Here is a 26,092-nt window from a genome sequence, read left to right on the forward strand (position 1 = left end):
GCGCACAGGCGTGCAGGCGCGAATACGGTCGCTCGGCGCCGCCGTTCCGTCCGGTTTGCGTTTGCGTCTTCCCTCAGTCCATCACAGTCCACAGCAGCGTTCTGACTAGTCAGGTTGTGTTTTCGTCACAACCGGTGCTACGCGACGGAACGACGATCCGACCACAGTACACCGCGTAACGGGAAGTGCGTCTCGTCAGACCCGACGTGTCTCGGTCCGACGGTTCCATCGCGTCGGACCTCCCGCCGCGACGATCAAAACATCGACCACGAGGCACCAGCCCCAGCTGAAACGCCGCTTCCTCGTCTCCTCGCGTAAACCCTCGATCGGGACAGCACGCGCCGCCGGTGAGTATTACGCAGCCAGGCCGCGACCACGTCCACGTAATCGAGAGTATCGAAACTGTTCTATTATTAGGAAGCGTAGAGAAAAAGGGACGAGGAAAGAGAGAGAGAGAGAGAGAGAGAGAGAGGGAAAGCGTGGCTTACATTTCTGCCCGGAGGCGCGGCTGCACGCCTCCGCGTTCCAACCAATCGCCTGCGAGCTTAAGCTTCTCCTTCGTTTACCGAGATGCGTGTGCCTGTTCTTCGAAGACACCGTAACATTTTTTTCTCTCTTTCGCGGGCCTGCCGCCTTACCCCCCTCGGCGGTTCTCTTTTCTCCCTCAGGGAGGACAAAGTTAAATGGACTCCGCGCGGGGAATCGACCTTGCAGTCGTTACTCCGTCCATGTTTGAAACGGGAGAGTCACGCTTTCTCGTCTCTGCGAAACGTCACGGCGAGCAATGTAGCACGCGGGATGTGTATCTGGATCTCTACACGCGTGAGATTCGAATTACTACGTCGTGGGTTCTACTATATGCCCGCGGTGTAATAATTGATCAGTAAGAACCTAAGAACGGCATACGTGCCCGTCGACTACGCCAATGTATAATGTTACGTCAACAGGAAACTTATAATAGGAAAATAATCACGTGAGATAATCTTCTGAAAAGTTCCGAGATTTTGAGATAAGGTGCCCTCCGCGCACAAATATTTTTACTGCTCGCCACTTATTAAATTACGATGTCTTTAGTTCTTGTACTCAATTTTATAATTTATATTTATATCCGTGTCTATTTTTGAAACGTAGTTTTTTTCCTTTTGATACAATGCCTTTTAATTACGTTCTCCTCTTTACACTATCAGTATAAAATAAATAAACCAATCACTTCTTGAGAAGAGCTCCGCTTTTGAAATCCCCGTCTTTTCCCTAATTCGGGGGAATGGGAGGTTTACCCTGTTCCGGATATTTGCATTCTTTTTCTTAAACATTATTAAATATTAAAGGGTGAAATTTAAACCAATACCTTGAGTCAAATACCATTTTGTTATTTTTAACTACCATGTGTATATCGAAACTTATTATTTTGATACAAACAGTATTATTTTAACTTCATTGGTTAAGTTAAATTAATGCATATTAAGTAGGAGTGGTGATCTATACATATATAGGAATGGTTAAAAAAGACTTAAATTAAGTATATCTAATTGACACTACGAATTTAACAGTGTATAGTTACTCGAAGCAATTATATAAAAGCGTCTACAGGTATATTTCCCCCGGAGCAAAATTTCGGGTATTTACAACTACATTGATACCGCAGAATTCCGCTTGGTTTGGCAGATACTTTTTAACGGTGCACCCCCCCCCCCCCCCCCGAATGTTCGCGAGCGACTTGCCATTACATTGCCAGATCTGTTCTATCGCTGATCGCGTTTTTTTTTTACACACAAGTTGCGCGAGTAACTGCGTGAGTAGTGGCCAAGAAGAGGGAAGATGACGGGGAGAAGAATGTGTAGAAAGTACATTTTAAGGAGAGCAGATTTGTTGTTTCTTCGCTACCGCCACCGCCGCCGCCGCCGCCGCCGCCGCAGCCGCTCTCTCGGTGTCCACGGCCACCGTCCCCCCGTGCCACGTGTGCACATTTTAAAGCCCCTTGCACAATGCCAGGCAACAGGCAATATAGGAACAGGGAATAGAAATCAGAAATCATGTATAAATGCAGAATAAACAGTGACACAGGCAATAGGCACAGAGTTTCCGTCACGTTGGAAATTCTGTGCCTATTGCCTATTGCCAACCAATCATAGCATTCGAATTTTTTAGGTTGTAATTAACGATTTTTTGGTTATTTCCTGTTCCTATTGCCTGTTGCCTGGCATTGTGCAAGGGGCTTTAAAATGTCAGCCGTCGAGCCGAATCCAAAGAAATACGACGCCTTGCGGCGATTTAAACGAGCGTTTTTTTCAATCTAGTCGACGTCCGCATAATTTTACGAGGTATCAGCGCTATCAATATGTTTATTGCTCGCGACGATCCGGATAGAATCGGATTCACCGTAAGTTGGATAAAAACACGGCTTGGGATCTCGAGTGGCAGTTAGAGAAAGAAAAAATAGGATATCCTGTACACGGTTCGTTGTCATTTCTCGGAAAGAAAGGCGCTTTTCTAGCTTATCTCTAGCTTATCTCTAGCAAGAGGAGCACTTAAATGCGCCGTTAAATCAAGCTTAGAAAAAATAAGTTATTCGCGCTTTTATCAGCCGAAACACATGAAGTGTGATTATATTGAGGTATATTGTTTATGACCAGATGACACACAGATACTGTTAACACTAAAGATTAGCATTATTGGTTTTCAAGCTAATAAAGTCGGTGAATGACTTTGTTATCGTATTAGAATTTTAAAGTTCCAAGCTGAAGATTGACCGTTCGATCTTCTCTGAAAAAAAATTCCTATCGCTGTCTTCGGCTTACGAGCCGAATTAATGAATCTTTTTGAATTGCGCGAGCGTGAATCGTATTTTTAAACGAATTTGACGAAGCTCATAAATATGAATTTGAAAATTCAGCAATTCAGCTTCTATTCGACTTTAAGCCTTTGATTATGTATGAGTTCCGACGCGATTGCACTTGACTTCTTCCGCATGCCCCGTCACATTCGTTTGAAACGACGTAGATCGTAGCAGGTTTCGACCGGTTCGAAGAGAAGGAAAGAATAACAAAAGCCACGATGCGCGACAGAGACGTGCATATTATTACGTAATACCGTCGACTACGCATCTGAAATGCAAATGGACACGCCTGATCATACCTGTCTCACAAAAGCAAAGTACAGTTAGGCAAATTCATTACGGCGCTACGTCAGTTCTGTCCAAATGTTTGTAGTATAACGATATGTAAGTAGCACGAAAGATAATATTTTCTCTGATAATGAGTGGTGTTTGCGGAAGGAACGGAAATTACGGAGGCAAAAAGGGAATCGTCTGGTAACTCGATAGAGTCATTGAATTATCTGTACGTACGCAAATGAAAATTTACCGCGTTATAGTGCCCTTTGGGATGCCACAATTCCGGCATCTTTCTCTCAATATCCTACGTTAAATCCAATGAACTCTATATATACATACTGGAATGAGTGTTCTATTGATCTGGCTGTTGCCAGTGAGAGGTGCTTTTGGATGTACTCTTCTTTCTTTCTAGTACTACCTGATTGGTCAATCACATAAAAATGACTCACAATCAGTGCGATTAACCAATCAGGTAGTATTAGAAAGAAAGAAGAGTACACCTAAAAGCACCTCTTACTGGCAACAGCCAGATTAATGAATCACTCATTCCAGTATGTATTATGTATAGAGTTCAGTGATTAAACCGGACGAAAACATCCGGCGCTGGACTTTATTTATGTATTTTTTTTTTTTGGGTCAAAGTCCGTCTCTTAAAACAAGATTTATTAAACGCGACCAGCGACACACGTGTGCATGTTTCACGCACGCTAAGGCGATTGCACTTTTGCGGCTATCCAGACGGTTCATGCCGTGCGGTTAAATAGGGTGGCAGCTCGGGCGAAGAAAAGAGGAAGAGAGATGTGACGTAATATTTATTAGAGAAAATTATGGTAAAAGTTACATTTACGTAAACGGAGAAGAAGTAATAGGGAATTCAGTCAAAACAAATTATGGAACTTTAGAAAGTCGAAATAAATACATGATTCAATCGACACGTGCTTAATTAAAGTACATATTTATAAATTTTATTATTAAGACATAATTATGCATTATAATTTTTGCACTTCTGCCGTTTCTCTTTGATAAATTAATTACGCTTGGCTCTTATTCTGCAATTTTTTCATGTATAGCACAAATAAATATTTAGTCTAATTTAATCTTTATTTATCTTTAGATGCTAAATTGTGCAATGTAATAACATTTGTAGCGTTTTACAATGAATTACAAAAATATGTACCGTGTACTGTATAAGCACGTATTATTTTAGACTATTTTAGAGGTTTAAAATTTCTGTAAAATTTTGTTAAATTATCATTTTGAGTCTTGTTCAAACGAATTTTAGCCTGAGATAGTAGCTACCGTCGCAACATGACGGAATACATAATAGTGCAACATACCTAATAAATTTCCTCTCTCTGCGACCACTGTCACAAGTGTCACAGCAAAACAATCACTGATATCGACCTCCCTACATCACTCTTTCGTACTGCGATTTATTTAGTCGAGTTGTTTAAGTATTTAAAGGCCGAATTGAAGTATCTCATTATAACGAATCAAACAACCAGATATTTCGTAAATATAAGTCTTAAATTTAGCAATTAACTGTTTGAATTTAATAATTAATTATATAGATAATATCCAGAAAAAGTTTAATATTTATCTAAAACAGAGAGAGAGCACACTATTTTCTCTCGTAAAGCTTTTAAGAAACAAGATTTTAGAATATATTAAATATTGTTTTTAATAATTAATTAATAAGTCACATGAGAAAAGAGTCGAGAAAACAAGGTTTGGAAATCGTGACACGTTTCGAAGACTTTCTACGTTTCATACTTTGGAGTAATCCATCATTAACATTGAATCTTAATAAAATAGCAGTTACATTTGAAAGTTTGACGTTCTCTTTAAACCTCAGCTTGGAGAATGCTTTTTCATGATAAAAGATGATGATAAATACATAGCAAGAGCGTTATCAATGTATAGTGTAATTCACGTTCGACGTTTTCTTTAAACCTCAGCACGGTTGGAGAATGCCTTTTCATGATAAAAGATGACGGTAAATACATAGCAGTATTATCAATGTGTACTGTAATTCGCGTGTAAGAAGTGATGAAACATCCTACAATCATAAATCCCACGTGCAAATTCCTGCTGTGAGATATTGCATTTATCTTGAACTTATTCTATAATTTCCAAATGATCGAATATCGCGTTTCCTTATACGTATAGTCGTATATGTCATGCAGATTGTTCCTGGATACGTACAATTAAATGTCAAGGATGTGTAGATATCTCACAATCAGACTGATTTAGTTAGACTGGGAATGATGTTAGGTACGACACGTAAAATAAAGTATAAAATATATAATCGTCGATATATCAGATAAAAAGTTGATAGCAGAATGATGATTATTCTAGTTTATTAAAAATCGCACGGAAGCTTGCATGTTACACAAATTCACTCTCACAAGTATTAATGTGATTAATAATATATATATATTTTTTTTCAAATATCGTTATCATTAGAAGACTTTTTGATACATTTTATTGCTACTATTGATTCGCATTAATTTTAACGTACTGAATATTTCACAATTATATCCATTGTTTCAAAAATATGGCTTTAAAATATTCGTAAGTTTTTCCTTGAGGAATGAGGATTCCTTGTTCCTCATTCTACATTTCATAAACCTTCCTTGACCGAACAAGGAGCCTTTATTGGCTCCTTTATCTCAAGGTAGGTCACAAGCTTCCTTCAGGAGAAGATGCAACCTTCTTAGCAGAGATGCGCAGAATATATTATAACCACATATAACCTCCAAAAGTCATCGGCACCTTGTTTTCATCTATGAAACAAGGCGGCCTTGGAGATTCAAGGAATCCTTCATGGAAAGCTTCCTTAAAATAAGGAAGGACTACGAATACGAGTATAACTTAGTGCAAAACATGTTTTATTTAACAAAAGATCAAAGTGTCGAATGAAAGTCCACGGATAAAAATAATCGGCTTCCTGTACACGCAGCAAGTTATTTTCCGTGCAGTATTACGAAACGTTTCTGTTTTAGCTATGTGCACAACAAACATATAGTACTGTAGATTTCTTATACATTTATTTATTATCTACCTTTTATATGACGGTGATCAAAAATAAAATATTTGATTAACATTTCATCAATATCATAAAAAAGAAAATAATAGTTTGAAAGTTGATATGTATAAGTGTGAAGAAAGACACCGACTAAAACATGCTAAATCTATGATAGTTTTGTAAAAAAGGTTTAAGTAAAAAATTTATATAAATTGCTATCTTAATTATCTGTTTCTATGTTTTTTTTAAAATAAATTAAAAATGCTCGCTTAATTTCTTAAAGATTTAATCGCTATGTTCCAAATTATATCTCGATACTTTAATATTATTTTCTTTATAACATACGCAAGCAAATTGTTAGCAAATAAGGATTGGAAATATATAATAACTTCTTTAAGTAAGGGAAAAATAAATGATTTCTACACGAAATATATTATTAATAAACGAATCGGTTAATGCAGCAAGTAACATTATATTAAATTAAGTTTTAAGATCTCTCTCTTTAATATTAATACATTTTATTTAAATATAAGTTAGCGATTATTTATGCTGAAAATTATTTATAACTCGATAACCCTATTGTTTCAAAATAATGATATCGCGAATGGCCACGATGACTAAAATAGCAGCGGTGATTTTAATTTATAACATTGTTGTTATCATCAGAGGTCAATATCCTTGAATAATCCATATGTATAACACATGTGTCATTATTCAGGAACCAGAAAAATTATCCATCATGAAAAAGTCGCTTCTACGTATTATAATATATAGTCGCGTATATTATAATATAATCATCTCTTTGCATTAGTAGTTTATGGTATAATAAATATAACGTTATATAATGAACATGATTAGCGGACTACATGAACCTCTTTGATCAATTGAGATACGTGCAGATGTACAAAAAAGTAATTATGATATAAGAGTGATTAGATTCTATTAGAGCTGTTTTACGTGATTATATAACATTATTATTACGTTATTATTATAACTGCGCACAGCTATATACGCTTGCACTAGAATTATATCTTTCCAAGTGAAGTACGACGGAGACTGATTCTATATACACATGATTAACACACGCGTCACATCCATGCGACGGTCAAAGTCCATTGCTGCAGCAAAAGTGCTGAAATACCAGTTATAATGTGGAATCCGGCCTTGGGCAGGTGCCTTAAACGTTTAGTTTCATTTCGAAACGGCAAATTTTCTCTTCGTCGATGCCTTGACGATTCGCAAATTTAATACCTACCGTGATCCTTCCTTGTATTTTTCTAGGCAAATCACATAGCGATACATCGATAATTAGATGCAAATTTCACTGTATCTTATTGAGTGCTCAAGTGTTTTCAAGCAATCTCGCACACTTCACGTGATTTCTCTATAATTTATACACTATTCTTTTGGTTTAAATAATTAAATAAACAAAATTCTAATTGTGTGCTATTGTTCACGTAACACCAGCATTTATCGCCGGCAAATATCTGTAACTAGATACTGTGGTTTTGCACTTTTAACTCACGGACGGTTTCATTGCGATTGCGTTATTTGTCTATTAACGAAATTCTATTGCGTAAAACACATACATCGCGGTGGGCGCATAGAGTCTTGCGTTATCGCGTAGAAAGTAGCTCCGTCATAACTTCTCTTGTGGAGAGATACCTCCATTCGCCTCCTCCATAATAAACCCGAAGGCCGTACCGTACAATGCATTGCAATTTAATCGCCGATTTCAGATCACCGACCGAAAATATACCTGCTAATTCTATATGAGATACTGGTTATTATTTAATAATACGTAGTGCAGTATCAACTTTCTCATGTGTTATATGTGCGAATATAAATTCGCGAGTGATGGTATTTGTGCGCGAGTTATTTTAAGTAATTTCTTCCTGAGAATTCGCGTAAAAAATCTTCAGCGGGTTAATCATTAAATCGACTTAAGTAAAATTTAGTATAAGGTTTTATTCAAATAATACGCGTGAATAATAACTAATTATGCAATATAAAATAAAATATTTAAGAAACTAAATATTAATGCAATATAAAGTAAAATGTTTAAGAAACTAAAAAATAGATTATGTATGAAACGTTGTCAAAAATTATAGAAAATGGACAGGAATCTTTAATATCCATTTCTGACTAGGAATTCGGTGTATTTGTAATGCAGAATAGTTCGCAAGGCAATTAAAAAAAAAAATTTGCATATTGATAGTGTGTCAGATATATATGCTTCAATGTACTTAAGTTAATATTGGATTTTGGAAAAGCAGTTTGTCTTTTATTTCAAATGAGAGCTCTATCTATTTCGTTTGCTCGAGTCCCAGCTTCTGACACAACTGCAATGTAATTTTAATTCTTGGTAGTGCGATACGTTAAGACCGTTACACAATAAGACAGAGTCATTTCGCAACTAATTGCGAAGTCTAATTATTTTTAACAATAGGAACGTATATTTCCATAGACAAATGACGTCGTGTGCACGATATTACGTTGATTATACATTTTGCGCGATAAGCGAGGGTAGAGTACATTTTCATCGTTGCTGTGTGCAATTAGAAGAAATATGTTTCGCGACGACGTCAATATAATTTTGTTTTTATTTCCTTGTTAATTCAAATTTATTTTGATGATGCTTTACACCAATTACACAAAATAGTATGCACTTTAAAATTACTTTTAAATTGCGGGATATTATAATCATTTTTTATACATAACTCACAGAGTTATATTTTTATGCGAGACATATTATTAGAATTATTAGATAAGAAAAAGAAACATAAGACTGATTTTCAAGGAATGTTTACTTGGCACTTTTGCTGCCTGACCTTCAATAAGTGATGTTATGATCGCTCTACTTTAATATTTTTTTATCTCATTGTCAGTTCAATTTGCAACGCAAATTATGTAAGATCCAAAAGAGCATCAGGAAACAGGAAATTTGAACGCTTGAACTCTTTTGCTTGAATAATTCCAAGTGTGCTTAAACATTCGTTTAAGACCCAATTTAGCGTTAAACACAATGCAAATTCAAGTGTGTTATTTTTACACGCATAAACGTCTAAAAATAACACGTTAGACTGAAACTCTTTTTACATGTTTCTTTATGTGTTAAATTACGTCATTTAATACGTTTAATCGTATTAAATTAAAAGTTAATACGTTCAATCGTGTTAAATGACGTAATTTAAAACGGCAAGAAATGTGTAAGAAGAGCTTCAGCTATAAAATACACTTGGATTTTCAGTGTATGCGCATGCGATTCTAAAACATAATATTCAATTATGGATTCGACTTCAAAATTTCTTTCCTTGTTATGACTAGGTACTTGAATATTATCAGCCTAAAAACCAATTGGTCGCTATCTAATGCTGAATAGTTAATATTACATATCGTTTCAAAACTGCTCACGACCGCGATGAATCACTTTATGGAAAAATTTTTTGCGAATCGCTTCGCTTCAGTGATATAGCAGATTGTTTTGCCGATTAAATTTCCGAATCGTAATGGTTTCCGACGGAAATTACATCATTTCTTTATAAAGTATAGATTATATAAATAATCTTGTCATTAGTCGGGATCGCACGCATAATATATCTCATGAAATATTTACGTGTGGATTCGATCACGAAATAAGTCGCAAATTAATTCATTACAATAAGGCAAATAACAATACATGCTTCATCGTTTGCGTTCTTGTAGACTAACGCGCTCAGATTAATTAAAAATGTGCAGCACACGTGTGCGTTTTTGCTGCACGCTGAAGTGCGCATGTGACTTGTAAATTGCGTTATTAGAGTCATGAGTAAATAATCAACAGATCGCTGATAAGTTATAATAGGCGTGTATATACGTTAATGAGAGCGGATATTTACGATTTGTTTATCTGGTTCGCGCAATCAGTCTCGAGGCCGCCGACAAGAATTTGGAGTAAATTCGTGAATGAGGAGGTAATCGTTGCGTATTGCCGCTTTTTGATAAGGAAGACGATGATATACGAAGTGGTATCAATCACTCGTTGCGAGTGTTTCGACGCGCGTCTTAATCGCGTCTGGTTCGAAGGTCGTTTCTTATACATGTTGAAAATATGAACTATGTGCAAGAAGTTGAGCTAAAACGAACAGGCCTTATGACTCTTAGGTGTTGTAATGAGGAGCAATGTATTTTTTTTTTAACAACGATTGATTAGATATGATACTGACGTTTATTGCGCATTGCGTATTGCGCAAAAAGTAATCAATTCTTAGATAACATTAGATACCGGTTTATACAATAAGAAATATATTTCATAAATGATTCCTCCAATTTAGCGTTAAATATGTGGATACACAAGACAAGAGAACTTGTCGTCATTTTATTTTTTAGATGCTTATCTTTTTTAAAAATTGAATTATATCGGCAAATAAATGTTTTTATTTTTATTGCTACGACTGTTTCCTTATGGCATAATGTAAGGGATAAGTCAGAGTAATTTAAGAGCGTAATAATTTATTTTACATTTATAATCTTGTGTTAGAATATGTCAGTATAAAATTTGTTATAAAGATAGCATATAAATGAATTTGTTACAAAATATAACTTCTTGTATCTTACGCAATAACAAAAATGTTGTTATTGCAATTAACAGTGATTCCTTTCATGACATAAGCACCCATTAAGAAGGGATTTTTAGAAATTCGATCTTTAAGGGGATGAAAAGGGGTAAAATGTGTTTTCACGGATTTTTCAATATCTCTTAGGTCCGATGAGATATCGACTTGGTTTTCGTAGTTGTTTTAAAGTAGTTACATGCCGTAGCCAAGCACGGGTATCAAGCTAATAATATTATATCTTGGATTTTTGTAACAGGAAGTTAAATAAATAAACATAAACGTTTTTTCTACAAAATAGATGCAAAATTATGTATCGATGAATAAAGAATACTTGTACTATACATAAGTTAATTCACTGAGTCTCTTCCTTTATGCGCAGAATAATATTATAAGCTTAAAAACACGTATCGATTATGCGTATTAATTTTTAAGTCTGTAAAACTTAAGCTTATATATGGTTTTATCATTTGATTTTTATTTGTTTATAAAATACGTTGATTATCATTGTCTTCTTATGGAATATAAATATTAAAGAATGTAATTATATTCAATTTTACATTCTTTTAATGCATCAAGATTTATATAATAGCACGTATATAATTCGGAATTTGTTCTAAGATAATAAACTTTGGTACAAACCTCTGTAAATATAATTGTTTAATTTACATTGCAAGTCAAGGAGTTGAATCATTATATAGGCTTTGTATTCTCCTTGAAACATCGAGGAAATGCCAATATTTTTTTTAAACAAAGAACTATAGCAAAATAAGATGATGAGAAGAAGATTGCGAAGAATAGAGACGAGAGAAAACAATGATTAATATTACTGAATGCTTTTGTTATCAAAATCAAAGAAAAACAATATAAATGATGATTTACGAAAAGTGAATTATATTATTTCGAATTATATTATATTGTTATTGTAAATTATATTATTATTGTATTGTTATTTGATTGCATATCACTGATTTTTTTATTATTGCATTGTTGGAATATTAAAAACCACGTAGTAATTATTAACTGCAGAAAATTATGTAGGAAGACATGCAAATGAATTGCAATTTAAGAATTAAATATCATCAAACAAATATCGAAGAGGAGCTATTGTATTAAATGAATTTTTTGCTATTATTCAATGAGACATTGATAGCAAAATTTCTATTCTTAGCACGATGTTCGCGACTAAATAAACATGTGTTTAACGCGCAGTCAAAAATAGGCTCGTCTCGTCTAAATGATAAAGTCCTCGTTGGTAATATTGCGCGTTATCATCCAGACAGAAATTACACCGATAGGGAGATATCTTGACGTGGTTTCTCACACACAAGATACTTCACATTCACGTTGTGATCGAATCTTTTATCAGCGAACTCATTATATCTGGGTTAAGGAGGCATGTAACGCCTAAAACGGGTAAAAGAAATTGATTCTATTTTTAAATTACATAGGAAATTTAGAAATATCAAATTCTAGTCTATTCTAGTCTTAAAAAAAGTACACACGGAGAGAAAAATCAAATTATTTTTACGTGATAATTTTTTCACCTTAAATTTATATCTATTTCTCATGTTATTATCCTGTGAATTGAAGTATTTTTAACGTGTTTGACAGCTATCTTATACTAAGTACGCTTGTCCTAGGATTATTACTCGAAATAAATCTTTATTTAATAACAACGCCACTATAAAAACAGCAGACGCTCTGCCTCTTTAAATTTACATGCGACCCACCGGATTTTACCGTGTCGCTCATGTAAAGTCTCAGCCGCCTAGCACCATGGATCCCTGGATATACATATACGTATATACGTATTTTTACTAAACGCCCACCGAAAAATGTCGTGGGTCAATAGTAACTGTAAGACAGCTGAATGACACGCATTGATCAGGTGGCGACGCTAGTAACTAAAACTTGGTAATCGTATGATAATACATATATCTATAAAGCTTTTCTAATAAAAACAGTATCCACCTTCTAAAAGCATGAATTTTGTAGGATAAGAAGTTGAATTTATTGTAAATATAACATGAGAAAAGTATAAGGTATTTATAATACAGGTTCACATAGTATTACAACTTGATTTTTCTCTCCGTGCAGATAATGCGTTTATTTTAGGTAGCGAACAAAACAAAAGATACGAGTATCGATTACCACATAAGTGCTGGTCTACAACCTTGCTTTAAAGGGTATTTAAGCTCTAAGCCGTAAGAAATTGACCAATCACAGTCGAGTATTCTCCTCACATTCCACTGTGATTGGTCAGTTTCTTACGGCTCAGAGCTTAAATACCCTTTTAAAGCAAGGTTGTAGACCAGCACTAATGACATAAGCACTAACAATAAGTCATTGACTACATATAAATATGTACATAGTAATGTTTTAAGCACAGGTAAATAAAAGACGATAAGCTAGCAATTATTTTCTTCATAAAGATCAACACAGTAGAAGCGGAAACTTTGCGACTAGACGTCAGTATTATTATAACGTATCATAATTGTAATCGATTGACGTCAACGAGCGATACTACGTCTTCACGTTTGTTTTGTGAGCAATTATCATCACAAAGTTCGCACAATTTTCATTGGAATCTACGGGAGGGAATATAGATCGCGCTGATTAACGCATCGCGATTGTCTTTGATCCGTGAAATTTATCAGATTTTTACATATAAATTCAACAAATTGACATTGCACGACTAGTAAAAAAATATATAAACTTTTTCCTTGATTTTGTAAGCTGAGAAATGTATTTATTTCGAACTAACGCAAAGTGAAATAAATAATTTATAAATCATTCTTTTTTTTAATGTAGATTCTTTTTATCTTATTTCTCACAATCAGACGGAATATCTATTCCGTGTATGAATGCGATAAAGTAGTTACTAAATGTATTCGATCGAATTCGTTAGTTATATGCGAGAGTCTACTTGCAATTTGAGTTTCGGATCCGAAAACTCTGAATAGCATTTGTTCAATATCTATATGGGAAATGGCTTGGGAAAATTTAGTGGATCTTTGGAATTTCAAGGTTCGAAATTAAATTACAGCCCATGGTAGGAAAACTGTCATCTGTGGACTTTCAAGGTTTGTGTTAAACCGCGCGATATATGGTTAAATCGCGCACGTGGCTGTTTCAGCAGATCAAAGATCATTCAAGATTGCGCTAACGATTTTCACTTTGCTGGTGAAAGATCTCGTTGACTTAATGATACGGTTTACATCAAGAAGGGTTAGATAAGGAAATTTGCAAGTACGATTAACGTCATCAAGTAGATAGATATTTTGCATCGTCGAGTAAAGTTCAATGATAAGTCATGCTGCGATAGTAAATCATTGGAGATATTGGGCGTCTGCTTACGTACTGATCAAATGATGAAAAATGCTATATCTACACGATGAAAGTACAAACTTTCACTTATTAGTTTTATCTTTCACTAAGTATTATAAAAAAGTTTTTCAACGCATCTTCGATGTCATAAGAGCATTAACGTAAGAGAGTAACGTATTATAAAAGTGTTATAATGCTTTCTCAGGTGCAAAATAATAGACATTTAAAAAATGACTTTTTAAGACCTCAAGTGATGCACATGGCACACAAGTAACACTTCACGACAACAAAGGTATTAAATTCGTAAGAAATCTTCGTAAAGAATTGCATGGATAGCAATAATCGTTTCCGCTGACAATTACGTTTTCTTGTGGTCAGTTCATTTTTTGTCTAATCAGCTTTAGTAAAAATATTCAGGAATCAAAAAGTCAAGCAGAAATTCTAATCTCAAGATATTTAAAATTATACATCAACTAAATGCTGTAGACACTTTATAATCTGATAAATTTATATTTGAATGTTTATCTTATAAAAAGTTTTATCTTAATCACGGATTTATTTTGTCAGAAGTGTGACATGTGATAATATACATTATTATGTGTGTGACGGCGGATGAGAGGCAGGCTTGAAGAGTAAATCAAATTATTTTAATAACGCGCTCATCGGGCAAATTTCAGGATTAAATATCTGAACTCGATTTAGATTGGTAATCCTCTTTATCTAACGGGGTTACGCACGATAGGTGGTTGTTTACGTAAGTGCGCGGGTTTAAAAACGAGAGAAAGAGATAGAGAGAAGGGAAATAGAGGCTCGCTGCACGTGACTCGCATTAACGTCGAGATTGAACCTCTATAGACTGGTTTGATTAAGGTTATCATTGTTCCAATACTCTTTGCGCGTTTCAGAGAACTACTCGACTCCGTAGTGATCTCTGACGCATAACGCGATAAACTTGGACCCGTGTCTACATGTGTGCGTTTTTGCATACGCGTATTTCGCAGTGTTCACTGTCGAGACACTAATTGTCTTTACTTTTTCGTGTTATCGTAACGACGGAGACAAGGCGTATCGCCTATAGATCCCAATAGTCGTAACGCGATATACAATAGAATCTCGCGCGTGAAAAAACACATTTGTTAATTTTCAATGTCCGACTAATGAACGCTTTAAAAAAATATATTTTATTTTATAACTCGTGTTAATTCGACGTATTAGATATTTTCTCGTAATGGTTTTTTCAGAACCGTAATACCTGCTTAACTTCAAACTTGAAAATGAGTTATACCCGCAGCTAGCTGTCAAGCTTTGTGCAATTTAAATTTAATTTACTACTTGATGAATTAATTTAGTGTTGTATACAATTTTATAATTACGCGATTTTAATTCGTTCAAAACTCTATACATATTTACTGAGCGATTTTGCTTCTGATATCGCAGGTTTTTATCATCCATTACGTAAGTCCGTCTAGCACAAACGTTCTGCGTAATTGTTTCCGCATAAATTGCATTTGTCATTGACTTTGAAATTATGATTGTCATTGTCATTGATTAATAGCTGGTTTTTGTTTTTCCCCGATACTTTTTGTGAAAAACTTTATTACTAATTAATCCCCTAAATGGTGAATGGAATACACGTGTATATCGCAGACAAATGAACCGTGGTACCCGACCTACCGACCTACTTATTGGGTTGGAAGGAATTTGCTCGATGTAGTTTATTTGCCACGATGGCACCGACATTCGTACGATTATCGAGCATATTTTTTAACTTGAGTTAAAAGAATGTATGAAAAGCGGCAAGCCCCCCAACATTGTTTCTCTTATCAGCGGCATATCATAACACTTGAAAAGAGCGACTATTATATTTTGAATTGATAACAGGCGACCAATAAGATCGTCCAGCTAACTCACACCTACCAAGGACAAGACGCAGCCTGAGTAGCACGTCTTCATTATGATCGTCGAACCGATTAGCCGTCGCAAACACCTTACTGTCGAATTAATTTTACGAGCGAGTGATACGGCGCAGCGTGGTAGATCCGAACGCGTCAAGAGATCGTGCTCAGTTATTCATTAAGTTTATGACGGCTCTCCTAACGGGACGAGTCGTTGTTCAAAGTCCAAGGTTATTAGACGCATTCGCAAACGAGTATGGCTACTACCTGGGAATTGCGAATTGCTCATCCATGAGCTGAGGAGGATTTGGATTTTTCTCGAGAATATTTTCATGTAAAAGAAATTAGATAATATTTATACGAAGTTATTATTTATAAAAGTCGTATAGCATTGCGTAAAATTGGACAAATATAAACATGTCACTTATAATATTCTATTAGTCATTTTACCGGGGTGTCTCATTTCATTTTCCATCACTTTTAGAGAACATTTATTTCTTGTACATTCCTAAGTTTAATTCAAATATTTAATTCAAATATTTTTCCGAAGTTGAAGTTCGAGAAGATAGCATTATAGACTTTTACTGAGCGACGTGTCCGACATTTGTTACATTGCTAGTGAACCGGCTTTCCTGGTGAAATCAGCAGGAAAAGGACCCTCGAATGAATCAAGTAATGCACTCTCGCTAAAAAGTCTTCGATCTGAAAGCGTGACGAGGTGTCCACATATGTATGTGTCCGATCGCACATCCTCCTCGAATTATCGTTAATTACTCTCCTCTCTCTCTCTCTCTCTCTGTTTATTTATTGTACAATTGTTTCTACGCTTTAGGGGATGTATCCCAGAGCGTGTAATAAATAACGATTCGATTCTCTCTCTCTCTAAGTGATGCTAATATCTTTGCGACTTACAAGCAAACTTACGCGAGCGCGCGCGCGTGCGGGTCTCGTTAAATTAATCACATATCTCATATTGATCAGAAGCCGTCATCGAGACGTTCCTCTTTCGTTCTCCCGATATTCCTCTCCATCATGACTCGAGTGGAAATCGAGTGAAACGCAGACGGACTTTCTATCTCGCACGCAGTGCGCTTTTGTAACGCGCGTATGAGGCAAAATTGTAACACGGGAGAAGACCGCCCTCAGCTCTTGATCCTCGGTTCACGTAACATCCTCTAATCGGTTCCGAACGCTTCGCATTACGCACATGTTCCGTGACTTAGAATATATATATTTATTATTTTTTTAAATAAATTTTTCGCGCAGGACTTTCACTTCGCAACGACTGCCAACTCGCGTAATATCATTGCTCGATGACGGAAATTAATCCTAAAGCATAATAAAGCAATAATTTGACGCACGAGATAGAAAAAAGTGAGGGGCTTTTATATATTTTATATTAAAAAAAAATACGCTTGAAGCAGTCGCGATTTTGTATATGATATGTAATAGCACCGTATTAATCTACAAATTAAAGGTTTGATATAAATGTATTATTAATTATAGCAGAAGCTCGTAGATATTAATATTTTTCAGGATATTGCTTATTAATTACATATGTGATAGATGACGGTTCTAACGGTTTTATCGTGTTAAATATGCGTCAGAGATTTAAGTGACTAATGTACCTATATATTGAAGATTTTCATTATATACTGATTGTTTCACATACTATTAATCTTAGTTAATAATGCTTATTTTTTGTATGATTAATATTTTGACTTGGCATTCCGATGGATTCTGAATTCTAATAGATTTTTTGTTTTATTTTAAGGCTCCTATTTTCTACAACCCGCATTGAATTGATGTCAAAATCGAGAATATGAATTCTTTGCTTACAATATATAAATTATTTTTTATGTATTACTTGCATTTAATAAATTATACTGAAAATTGACTTTCTTATAATTCTGTATTGATGAATGGAAATAGATCTCACAACGATTGATTAAGATTTACAGTAATAATAAAACTTACAACTTTTTAATATACGAGTGTTTTTGATATATTTTATCAATTTATATTCTCAAAAGCGTGTGCGGTGGTTGTGAAAAAGTCAATTTTCACATCAATGTCAACAAACATTTTGATGTATGTTGCACGAAAAAGATTCCGATGTCGTAACTCGACGTTGCGACAAAACAGGAGCATTAGGGACTTAAGGCCCGGGCACGTAGAAAAACTTAAGCAGTAAGACGTTAGCAGTAAACAAATCAGCCAATCACAGTCAAGAACTTAAGACAAAACGTAAGCAGTAGCGAATCTATACCGTTGATTTCCTTACTGCTTACGTCTTACTGCTTAAGTTTTTCTATGTGCCCGGGCCTGTAAGAATATTGCGAATGGAATTTATAGTTTCTGTAAAAAGAACGGAGAACGGAGAACGGTGGGACGGGAATGAACAAAAGTTGTGTGCGAGGTTTTAGACCGAGCATAAATACAGTCGCTATTAGGTATTCCTTTGAAAAGTCGAATATGCTTGACCTCTATAAAGTAAGTCCACGGTGGACGGCGATTTGCAAGTACACCGAACTCGTTACCACACGATGGCCTGTATTTACCAGCTTGGCGACGTTCTACAACGCGTTCACGCACGCACTCGTGCGCACCGCAATTGCGGCTTTTAAGTAAGGTCAACTGGTGCATCTGCGTTCACTCTGCATCGTTGTCATGCACCGCTACGATCGCGCAACTCATCACGACGAGATTGCTCTTTCTCTGTCGTTTACCCGACGTATCTCTTTCTTGAAAGAACTGTGATATTTTGCCTCATTATCCAGTAAAAACTAGTTTTTTTTCTTCATTAAACTTTTAACTTTTATATATTAGCATTCTGGACTGGTATACGGATATCCTGATAGCCTTGTGTTCTGGACCTTGTGCTCTCGATGCTGTTTTTTTCCATCATTCAGAACACCATATTTTATTTAACACTGCGCGGACACCGTGTTTTTAGAGTACTCGCCCAGACACCTTGGGACTAATTTTAAGTCCGAAGGGTTTTTGAAAGCGTTTCTGTGTTACAAAAAAATCTATAAAAATTCATGTATTATCTTTCACAAAGTGATTTCTATACATAGGCCGGAACTGTTGCAATTTTTTTTAAGTGTTGAAACGTCAGGAGAAAACTGTAAAATACGAAAAATCGACTGTGCCTTCACTGCAAATCCAAATGTGTTATTTTAGCTGAAGCTCTTCTTACACATTTCTTGCTGTTTTAAATGCAGTCATTTAACACGGTTGAACGTATTAATACGATTAAACGTGTGGATTTACAGTGAATTAAAAGGCCCAGCGTTAATTTATTTTACTTCGTACTTTATCATTTTAATGGCAATGCAAGCATAAGCTATAATTAAGTCGTGAAGAATATTAATTCTTATATAAATTCCAACGTACGAATTTTACAGGAAGACTAACGCAGGATGGCGGAAGCCCATTCGGCCGTAGCATTCAGCTTCTCGATAACACACGAAGGATGGGACGTAAACTTCGATCGAGAGGTGCTCCATTTGGTCTGGCTTTCTGGTATACGGTCGTGGAAGAAGAGATTCTTCCGATTTCAGGTGAGTCGCGGTGTTCTGACGAGCACCAGTTTGAACGTTTTTTATATCTGGACAAATATCGAATACGAATGTGAAATAATGAATATTATTATATCTTTACATTCGTTCTGTTCACAGAACAATCTTAAAAGTGGAGTTTATCCGGCTTCTTTGGAGAGCCTATGGGTCACTGTGATTTTAGTAACGGCGATACACTTTGCTGGTTACAAGGTTCCGTATGACCTCGTCGGAAAAGTTTCACCGTACCTTTCTGGGTAAGTCTATATAATTTTGCGTTTCAATTACAAATTATTTACGATTGATTACACGGATTAGCAATAATTAATAATTGTTATTTCTTTCGACAGATCGTCGATACTCGCGCACCTAGCAGGTTCCTTCGTGGTCGGACTGTTTTTATGGTTGGCGGTCATATACGCGATTCGGTATACGCTGAAGCTGTTACTCATGTACAAAGGATGGATGTATGAAGCAAGAGGCAAAGGTCGCAGGCCATCGAAGTTCACCCAAGTCTGGCTCTTGCTGGTGAAACTGTTCTCAGGTTGGCATAAGCCCATGCTGTACAGCTTCCAAGGATCACTGCCACGATTGCCGCTACCGACAGTACCTGATACTATGAAACGGGTTAGATCAACGTATTTTATGATCTTATGTTAGACATGAATGAGTATGTCATTTCTCGTACGCTTAAATTGAATTCGATATTATCGTTAGTCCAGTGAATGTTTTAATCTAGCTCTTAGCTTTAGTCGACAACTTTAGGACTCTAGGCCCATTTCTCTTTAACATTGTAGTGGAAAAATCAAAGTATTGTACATTTAAATAGTATCTGAGGAGCGTACGGCCGTTGCTCGATGACGAGAATTACGCTCGCATGGAAAGGCTGGCCAACGAGTTCCAGAACGGCATCGGAGTCAAGCTGCAGCGTTACCTGGTTCTTAAATCTTGGTGGACCACCAACTATGTATCCGATTGGTGGGAGGAGTATGTTTATTTGCGCGGAAGATCGCCTCTAATGGTCAACTCGAATTTCTACGGAATCGACGCCATCCTTTCGCATCCAACGAACGTGCAAGCCGCGCGAGCCGCAGCCGTAATATATTCCTGCTTACAATATAGACGTCTTATCGAACGCCAGGAATTGGAACCGGTTAGTTATTTTTTTTTATAGTTGCTTATTATTACATTTTTACACGAAATGAAGAAGAGATTTTCATACATTTAGTAAAGCTATATCAGTATATTGTATGTTGTATCACACAAGTTTAATCACACAAGACTTATATTTCAAAAATTATGTGCATTTTCAGATTCTAGTACAAGGAATAGTACCATTGTGTTCTTGGCAATATGAAAGAGTGTTCAATACTACACGAATTCCAGGAATGGAAGTTGACAAAATTGTGCATTATCAAGATGCTAAACATGTTGTAGTGTATCATAAGGGCAGATATTTCAAAGTTTTAATTTATTACCGTAACAGAATTCTTCAAGCCTGCGAGATAGAACTGTAAGTTATTATTGTTTTATTGGTATGCATTTTTATTACACGCCTGTAATACGGTAATATCGCTTTATAGTCAGATTCAACAAATTTTGGATGATGATTCAACACCATCGGAGGGAGAGGAGAAATTGGCTGCTTTAACAGCTGGCGAGAGAACTGCCTGGGCGCAAGCCAGGAAAGACTTCTTCGCGAAAGGTGTAAATAAGGCTTCGTTGGATATTATTGAAAAGGCCGCATTTGTGGTCGCATTGGACGATGTACCTTATGAGTATGATCCAGTACGTTATCTAATAAGATAAAAACATTTTGAACAATATAAATATTATTAATTTGCAAACTCTAATATAATTATTACAATCATTTCGTGCTTTAGAAACACCCAGAAAAATTAGATCGTTATGGTAGGATCCTGTTACATGGAAAAGGATACGATCGATGGTTCGATAAATCTTTTACGCTATGTATTGGAAACAATGGCAGAGTGAGTAATATTAGTATATCTTTATAATTGAATTATTAGAATTGATTATCATTAGCTTCAATATTTTATAAAAATAATTCCTGTTCGCAGATTGGCTTCAACGCAGAGCATTCTTGGTGAGTATACACTTTATGTGAATTTTGTACAAATAATAAAACCATTGATATTTTTATAAAATTTTTTCTTATATGAAGAAATAATTATTTAGGAAAATTATGCATATATTTTTAACCTTTAGACCGCCGGAAAGCCTAAATATAGGATCTACGTGTGATCGGAACTTTGTATATATTATATATAAGATATAAGCACTTTGAGGACTTTCTAAGAGGATTAAAGCTCATCAAATGCCGGCGGTCTAAAGGTTAATATAGACAAACATAAAGCACGTATTTGTTATACACAATATATTACGAAGCATTAGACCTATATTTTTATCAATATAAAAAAATTGATTTACATACTTTATGTATATATTGAAACACTGCATATAATGATAAGTAATGAGCAGGGCAGATGCTGCAATCATGTCACACTTATGGGAGTACATAGTATGTTCGGAGTTCCTGGACCGACAGTAAGAATTACAATCCATAGCTCATATTATTTATTTTGCATATCTATCTCTTCTTCTGCTTCTGAAAGAGTTGTATGTTACTGTCTATTTCTTGTCTATTAATTTTAAGTCCATTTCTTGTGTGTCAAGAACTTCTATGGAAATAGTTTGGATTGTAACATATATGTACATATATATTTTTATTTAAAAGATCTTTTTTAGCAAATCTTTAGTGTCTTCGAGCGTTCTTCATCTTTAAAGCAGCAGTCATCTTTAAAGTTCTATGGGGTTCTTGCTATGCTTATGTTTCAGCTTTCTAAATCCTAAATATTACGTTTCCTGGAGGTTACCTTTCTCTGTCGGATACTTTATACTGACGACGAGTGCTTTTCACGTTTCTCTTTCGCATTTTGTCTTTAATGTTTCTTTCTTATATGCTTACTAGGGCTGATGCACCAGTGCTCGGAACTCTATGGGAGTTTATTGTGGCTGCTGATAATGAAATCGGGTAATTTTTGTTGTGTTCTTACACGGTTTGATGGCCAAATTACTAACTACTCATCTGTATCATTCCTAACAATTGTATAAGTTCTTTTATTGCGTTTTAATTATTATTATATAATGATTGACTCTCTTTTATATTTTTATAAACGTTTCTACATTACTTTTCGCTTGCTTGCTTTTTAATATGTCAAAATATAATTATCTGTTTAATCGTTATCATGTTATAAATATATGATCAAGACTTTTAAATAAAAAGTTATTACTTAAGATAATTGAATGAAACTGTTGATTAGTTTAATTAGTACATACAATAAAATATATTTAGATTTGCATGATATTGTGAAAAGAATATTTGGAAAGTAAGGGCTAATTAAATCAATTTGCTTTGTTGATTTTAAGTTTATTTCAAATAATTTATTGATAAACAATAATAGTAATATTTAGTCTTTACTTTTCAAATGAAGCATGATAACGTAGTTTTCTTCATGAATTTCGCTCTTTCAATGAAGTAAAATATTAAAATTTAAAATTTCCTATCATTTAAAAAATGTGTATTATTCTCAGATATAAAGACGGACATAACGCAGGTACTCCGGAATTTACACCTCCAGCTCCAACTCGATTACAGTGGGATTTAAGTGGCAAATGTATCGAAGCTATTGAACAATCTTATCAGGTAATAATAATTAATCTCGTTCCACCTAAATGTAGCGCATATGCTATATTTAGCAAGTATAATAATATTTTATATAACTATTGATTTTTTAAACTCGACAGGTAGCGCATAGTATATTGAACGATGTTGAATTACGTATTTACGTGCACGATACGTATGGCAAAGGTTTGATGAAGGCTCATTCCATATCACCAGACGCCTATATACAAATGGCGTTACAATTGGCGTATTACCGCGATGCTGGCAAATTTAATTTAACTTATGAAGCTTCCATGACGAGATTGTTCCGAGAAGGTAGAACAGAAACGGTCAGACCGTGCACCATTGAATCTTCTAAATGGGTGAAAGCAATGGAAGATAAAACAACAACGGTAAAAATAAAATAATAAATGAAAAGATATAAAGATTTTCCTTCTTCGTGTATTACTAAGCGATTTCTCTTTTAATATAGGTAACAGAAAAAATTAAATTACTAATGGATGGAGTAGCGAGACATCAAAAAGGTTATCAAGATGCTATGTGTGGTAAAGGAATAGATAGGCACCTGTTCTGTTTATATGTAGTATCGAAGTACTTAGAAGTAGATTCACCATTTTTGAAGGTAATTGTTTTATAATCTTTTGCAATACAATAATCAGAATTAAATGTAATCTTATTAAACGCGATGAATGCTTCTATTATAGGAAGTTCTAAGCGAGCCATGGAGATTATCAACATCGCAAACTCCACACGGCCAAACTTCGAAATTGGATTTGAAGAAGTATCCTAATTGCATTTCAGCTGGTGGTGGATTTGGTCCTGTGGCCGATGATGGCTATGGCGTTTCTTATATAATTGCGGGAGAAAATCTTCTATTTTTCCATGTTTCTAGTAAACGATCTTCGTCAAAAACGGTAAAATAATTAATATTTTCAGTTTCATTACTATAACCATCCTTTTATATTTATTGTTCTTTAAATATTTGCATTGTCTTTATTATATTACTGTTAATTGTTCATTTATATTAAAAGATAATGTAATGATAATTATATCTCCTGATAATAAAATAATTTCGTTATTTTTAGGATGCCGCCAGATTTGCAAAACAAATTGAAAAAGCTCTTGGCGATATGAAAGACTTGCTAGAACAAAAAAAGAAAATACATCAGAACGGATCTGCGTAATTTATTCATTCACCTGTAGCGGCGTGCAAAAGTAATTATAAACTGCGCAATGAAGTGGGATTTAAAATTCCAGATAACTTTTCTTGGCTTATGGAAGGATTTAACAATGTAAACATAATTTAATGCTTAATATAATTTTCTTAAGGCAGTTTTTTCATAGGCAATTATTTTAGTAAAGGTTACAGGAAAGAATAATGGGCCCAAAATTTAAAATACGTTATAGGCATTGCACATATAGTAGATTTTTATAGAATCATTTCACGTTTGTCACATATATATATAGATATATATTAAAAAAAATATATATATATATCATTATCATAAATATCATCTTTATTATTAAATAATCGTTTATAAACTGACAATTTATGCGTGATTTATAACAATATTGCACAGCAGAAGTGTGCATAAAAGTACAAGTACCAAATCTCCATTGCTTGCTGTACAATACTGCAAATAAAAAAAATATTTGACATTAATATATGACTGCAAAAACATAAAAAATGATTGTAAATTTCATTACTTATTAAAACTGTTGAAATTCTTTACACATGTGATATAAAGAAATATGTTATCAAAGTTAAAGTTTTTAGATATTGATAACCGAATTTCGAAAGATTTACTATGAGTACATATTACTACATTGCATATCTACTGCAAGAAATGGTTTTATTATTTCATTATGCGTATACATATATATATATATATATATATATATATGTACTATATCCTATCATAATTTAACATCAAGTCATTTGTATGCAATGCAATTTAAGCATATGAGAAATTATATTTTCTCCATGAATATGCACAAGTGGTAGACAAGTATTGCCTATATCTTAATATGAAGAGACATCTCAATCTATACCAGTCTCATCAATTTAATACCCGATGAGATAGGGATGTAAAACTACGAATATGTGATTACTCTTTCTTTTTTAAGCAAACGTTTAAGCGATGCCATATATTAATATGTGCAACTTATCAATGCAAAATATTTTAACTATAAGTAATGACTAACTGTAAGCGATTTTATAACTTAGAAGGAAAGCGATTACATTCTCCTATCACATATTTGTTAAAGGTATATTTAAAGATATTGGTGCTTTTTTTAAGCCTTGTTATTATATTTGGTGGTGTTATAATTAAACATTATTGAGATATTTAAGCGCAAGAGAGATATGAAATGCAAGATGATAAGATAGGAATATACATAACATTTTTGTACACTTAATTTCATCTTTGTACATTGAATGAAAGTTTTGATAATGATTGTAAACATTAGATGTGAAATTGTACAATAGAATTTCGTCTGTTAGCTCTATAAAGCAACTCTGACACCATTGTACATAGAACTTCTATGGAAATTACAACTACATTGCGGGAGGTAGACCGAAAGATCTAAAACATGCTTACCAATCAAGAACAAAATATGTAAAATACTTAAATATTGGCAGGAAAAGAAACACTATCAGATATTTGCAAAGCATTCGAAATATTTTTGTACAATATTGACAATTGATCAATAATTCATTTTATACCGTTTATTGGAATATTTATATAGAATTCTTTTTTTTATTCCATACAAAAATATGTAATATTTGATCATAACATGAATGTACTGTAATAGAATAAATAAAAACAACTACAGTCGTTTACTTTAGTAACAATTACATTTAAAT

General features: G+C 34.4%; 1 protein-coding gene across 2 annotated transcripts; it reads left to right on the forward strand.

Annotated features, from left to right (window-relative positions):
* The first annotated feature begins 19 nt into the window (after positions 1-19).
* On the forward strand, positions 20-26,068 carry Whd (carnitine O-palmitoyltransferase whd). 2 transcript variants are annotated; one of them, XM_071701780.1, is made up of 15 exons: positions 20-347; positions 19,368-19,523; positions 19,641-19,777; positions 19,871-20,147; positions 20,350-20,673; positions 20,834-21,033; positions 21,104-21,308; positions 21,404-21,511; positions 21,602-21,627; positions 22,023-22,088; positions 23,136-23,247; positions 23,349-23,618; positions 23,699-23,848; positions 23,931-24,140; positions 24,312-26,068. In XM_071701780.1, the coding sequence occupies exons 2-15, from the start codon at positions 19,383-19,385 to the stop codon at positions 24,408-24,410; spliced, it is 2,325 nt and encodes a 774-aa protein (XP_071557881.1). In that variant the 5' UTR covers positions 20-347; positions 19,368-19,382; the 3' UTR covers positions 24,411-26,068. The 2 variants fall into 2 exon arrangements, with proteins under 2 accessions (XP_071557881.1, XP_071557967.1); XM_071701866.1 differs by lacking the exon at positions 22,023-22,088 and adding an exon at positions 22,513-22,575.
* Positions 26,069-26,092: the final 24 nt, after the last annotated feature.

This window comes from Temnothorax nylanderi, unplaced genomic scaffold (genome assembly GCF_030848795.1).
Source record: "Temnothorax nylanderi isolate EJ_2023f unplaced genomic scaffold, tnyl_v1.0 TNYL_tig0001_pilon, whole genome shotgun sequence".
NCBI lineage: Eukaryota > Metazoa > Arthropoda > Insecta > Hymenoptera > Formicidae > Temnothorax > Temnothorax nylanderi.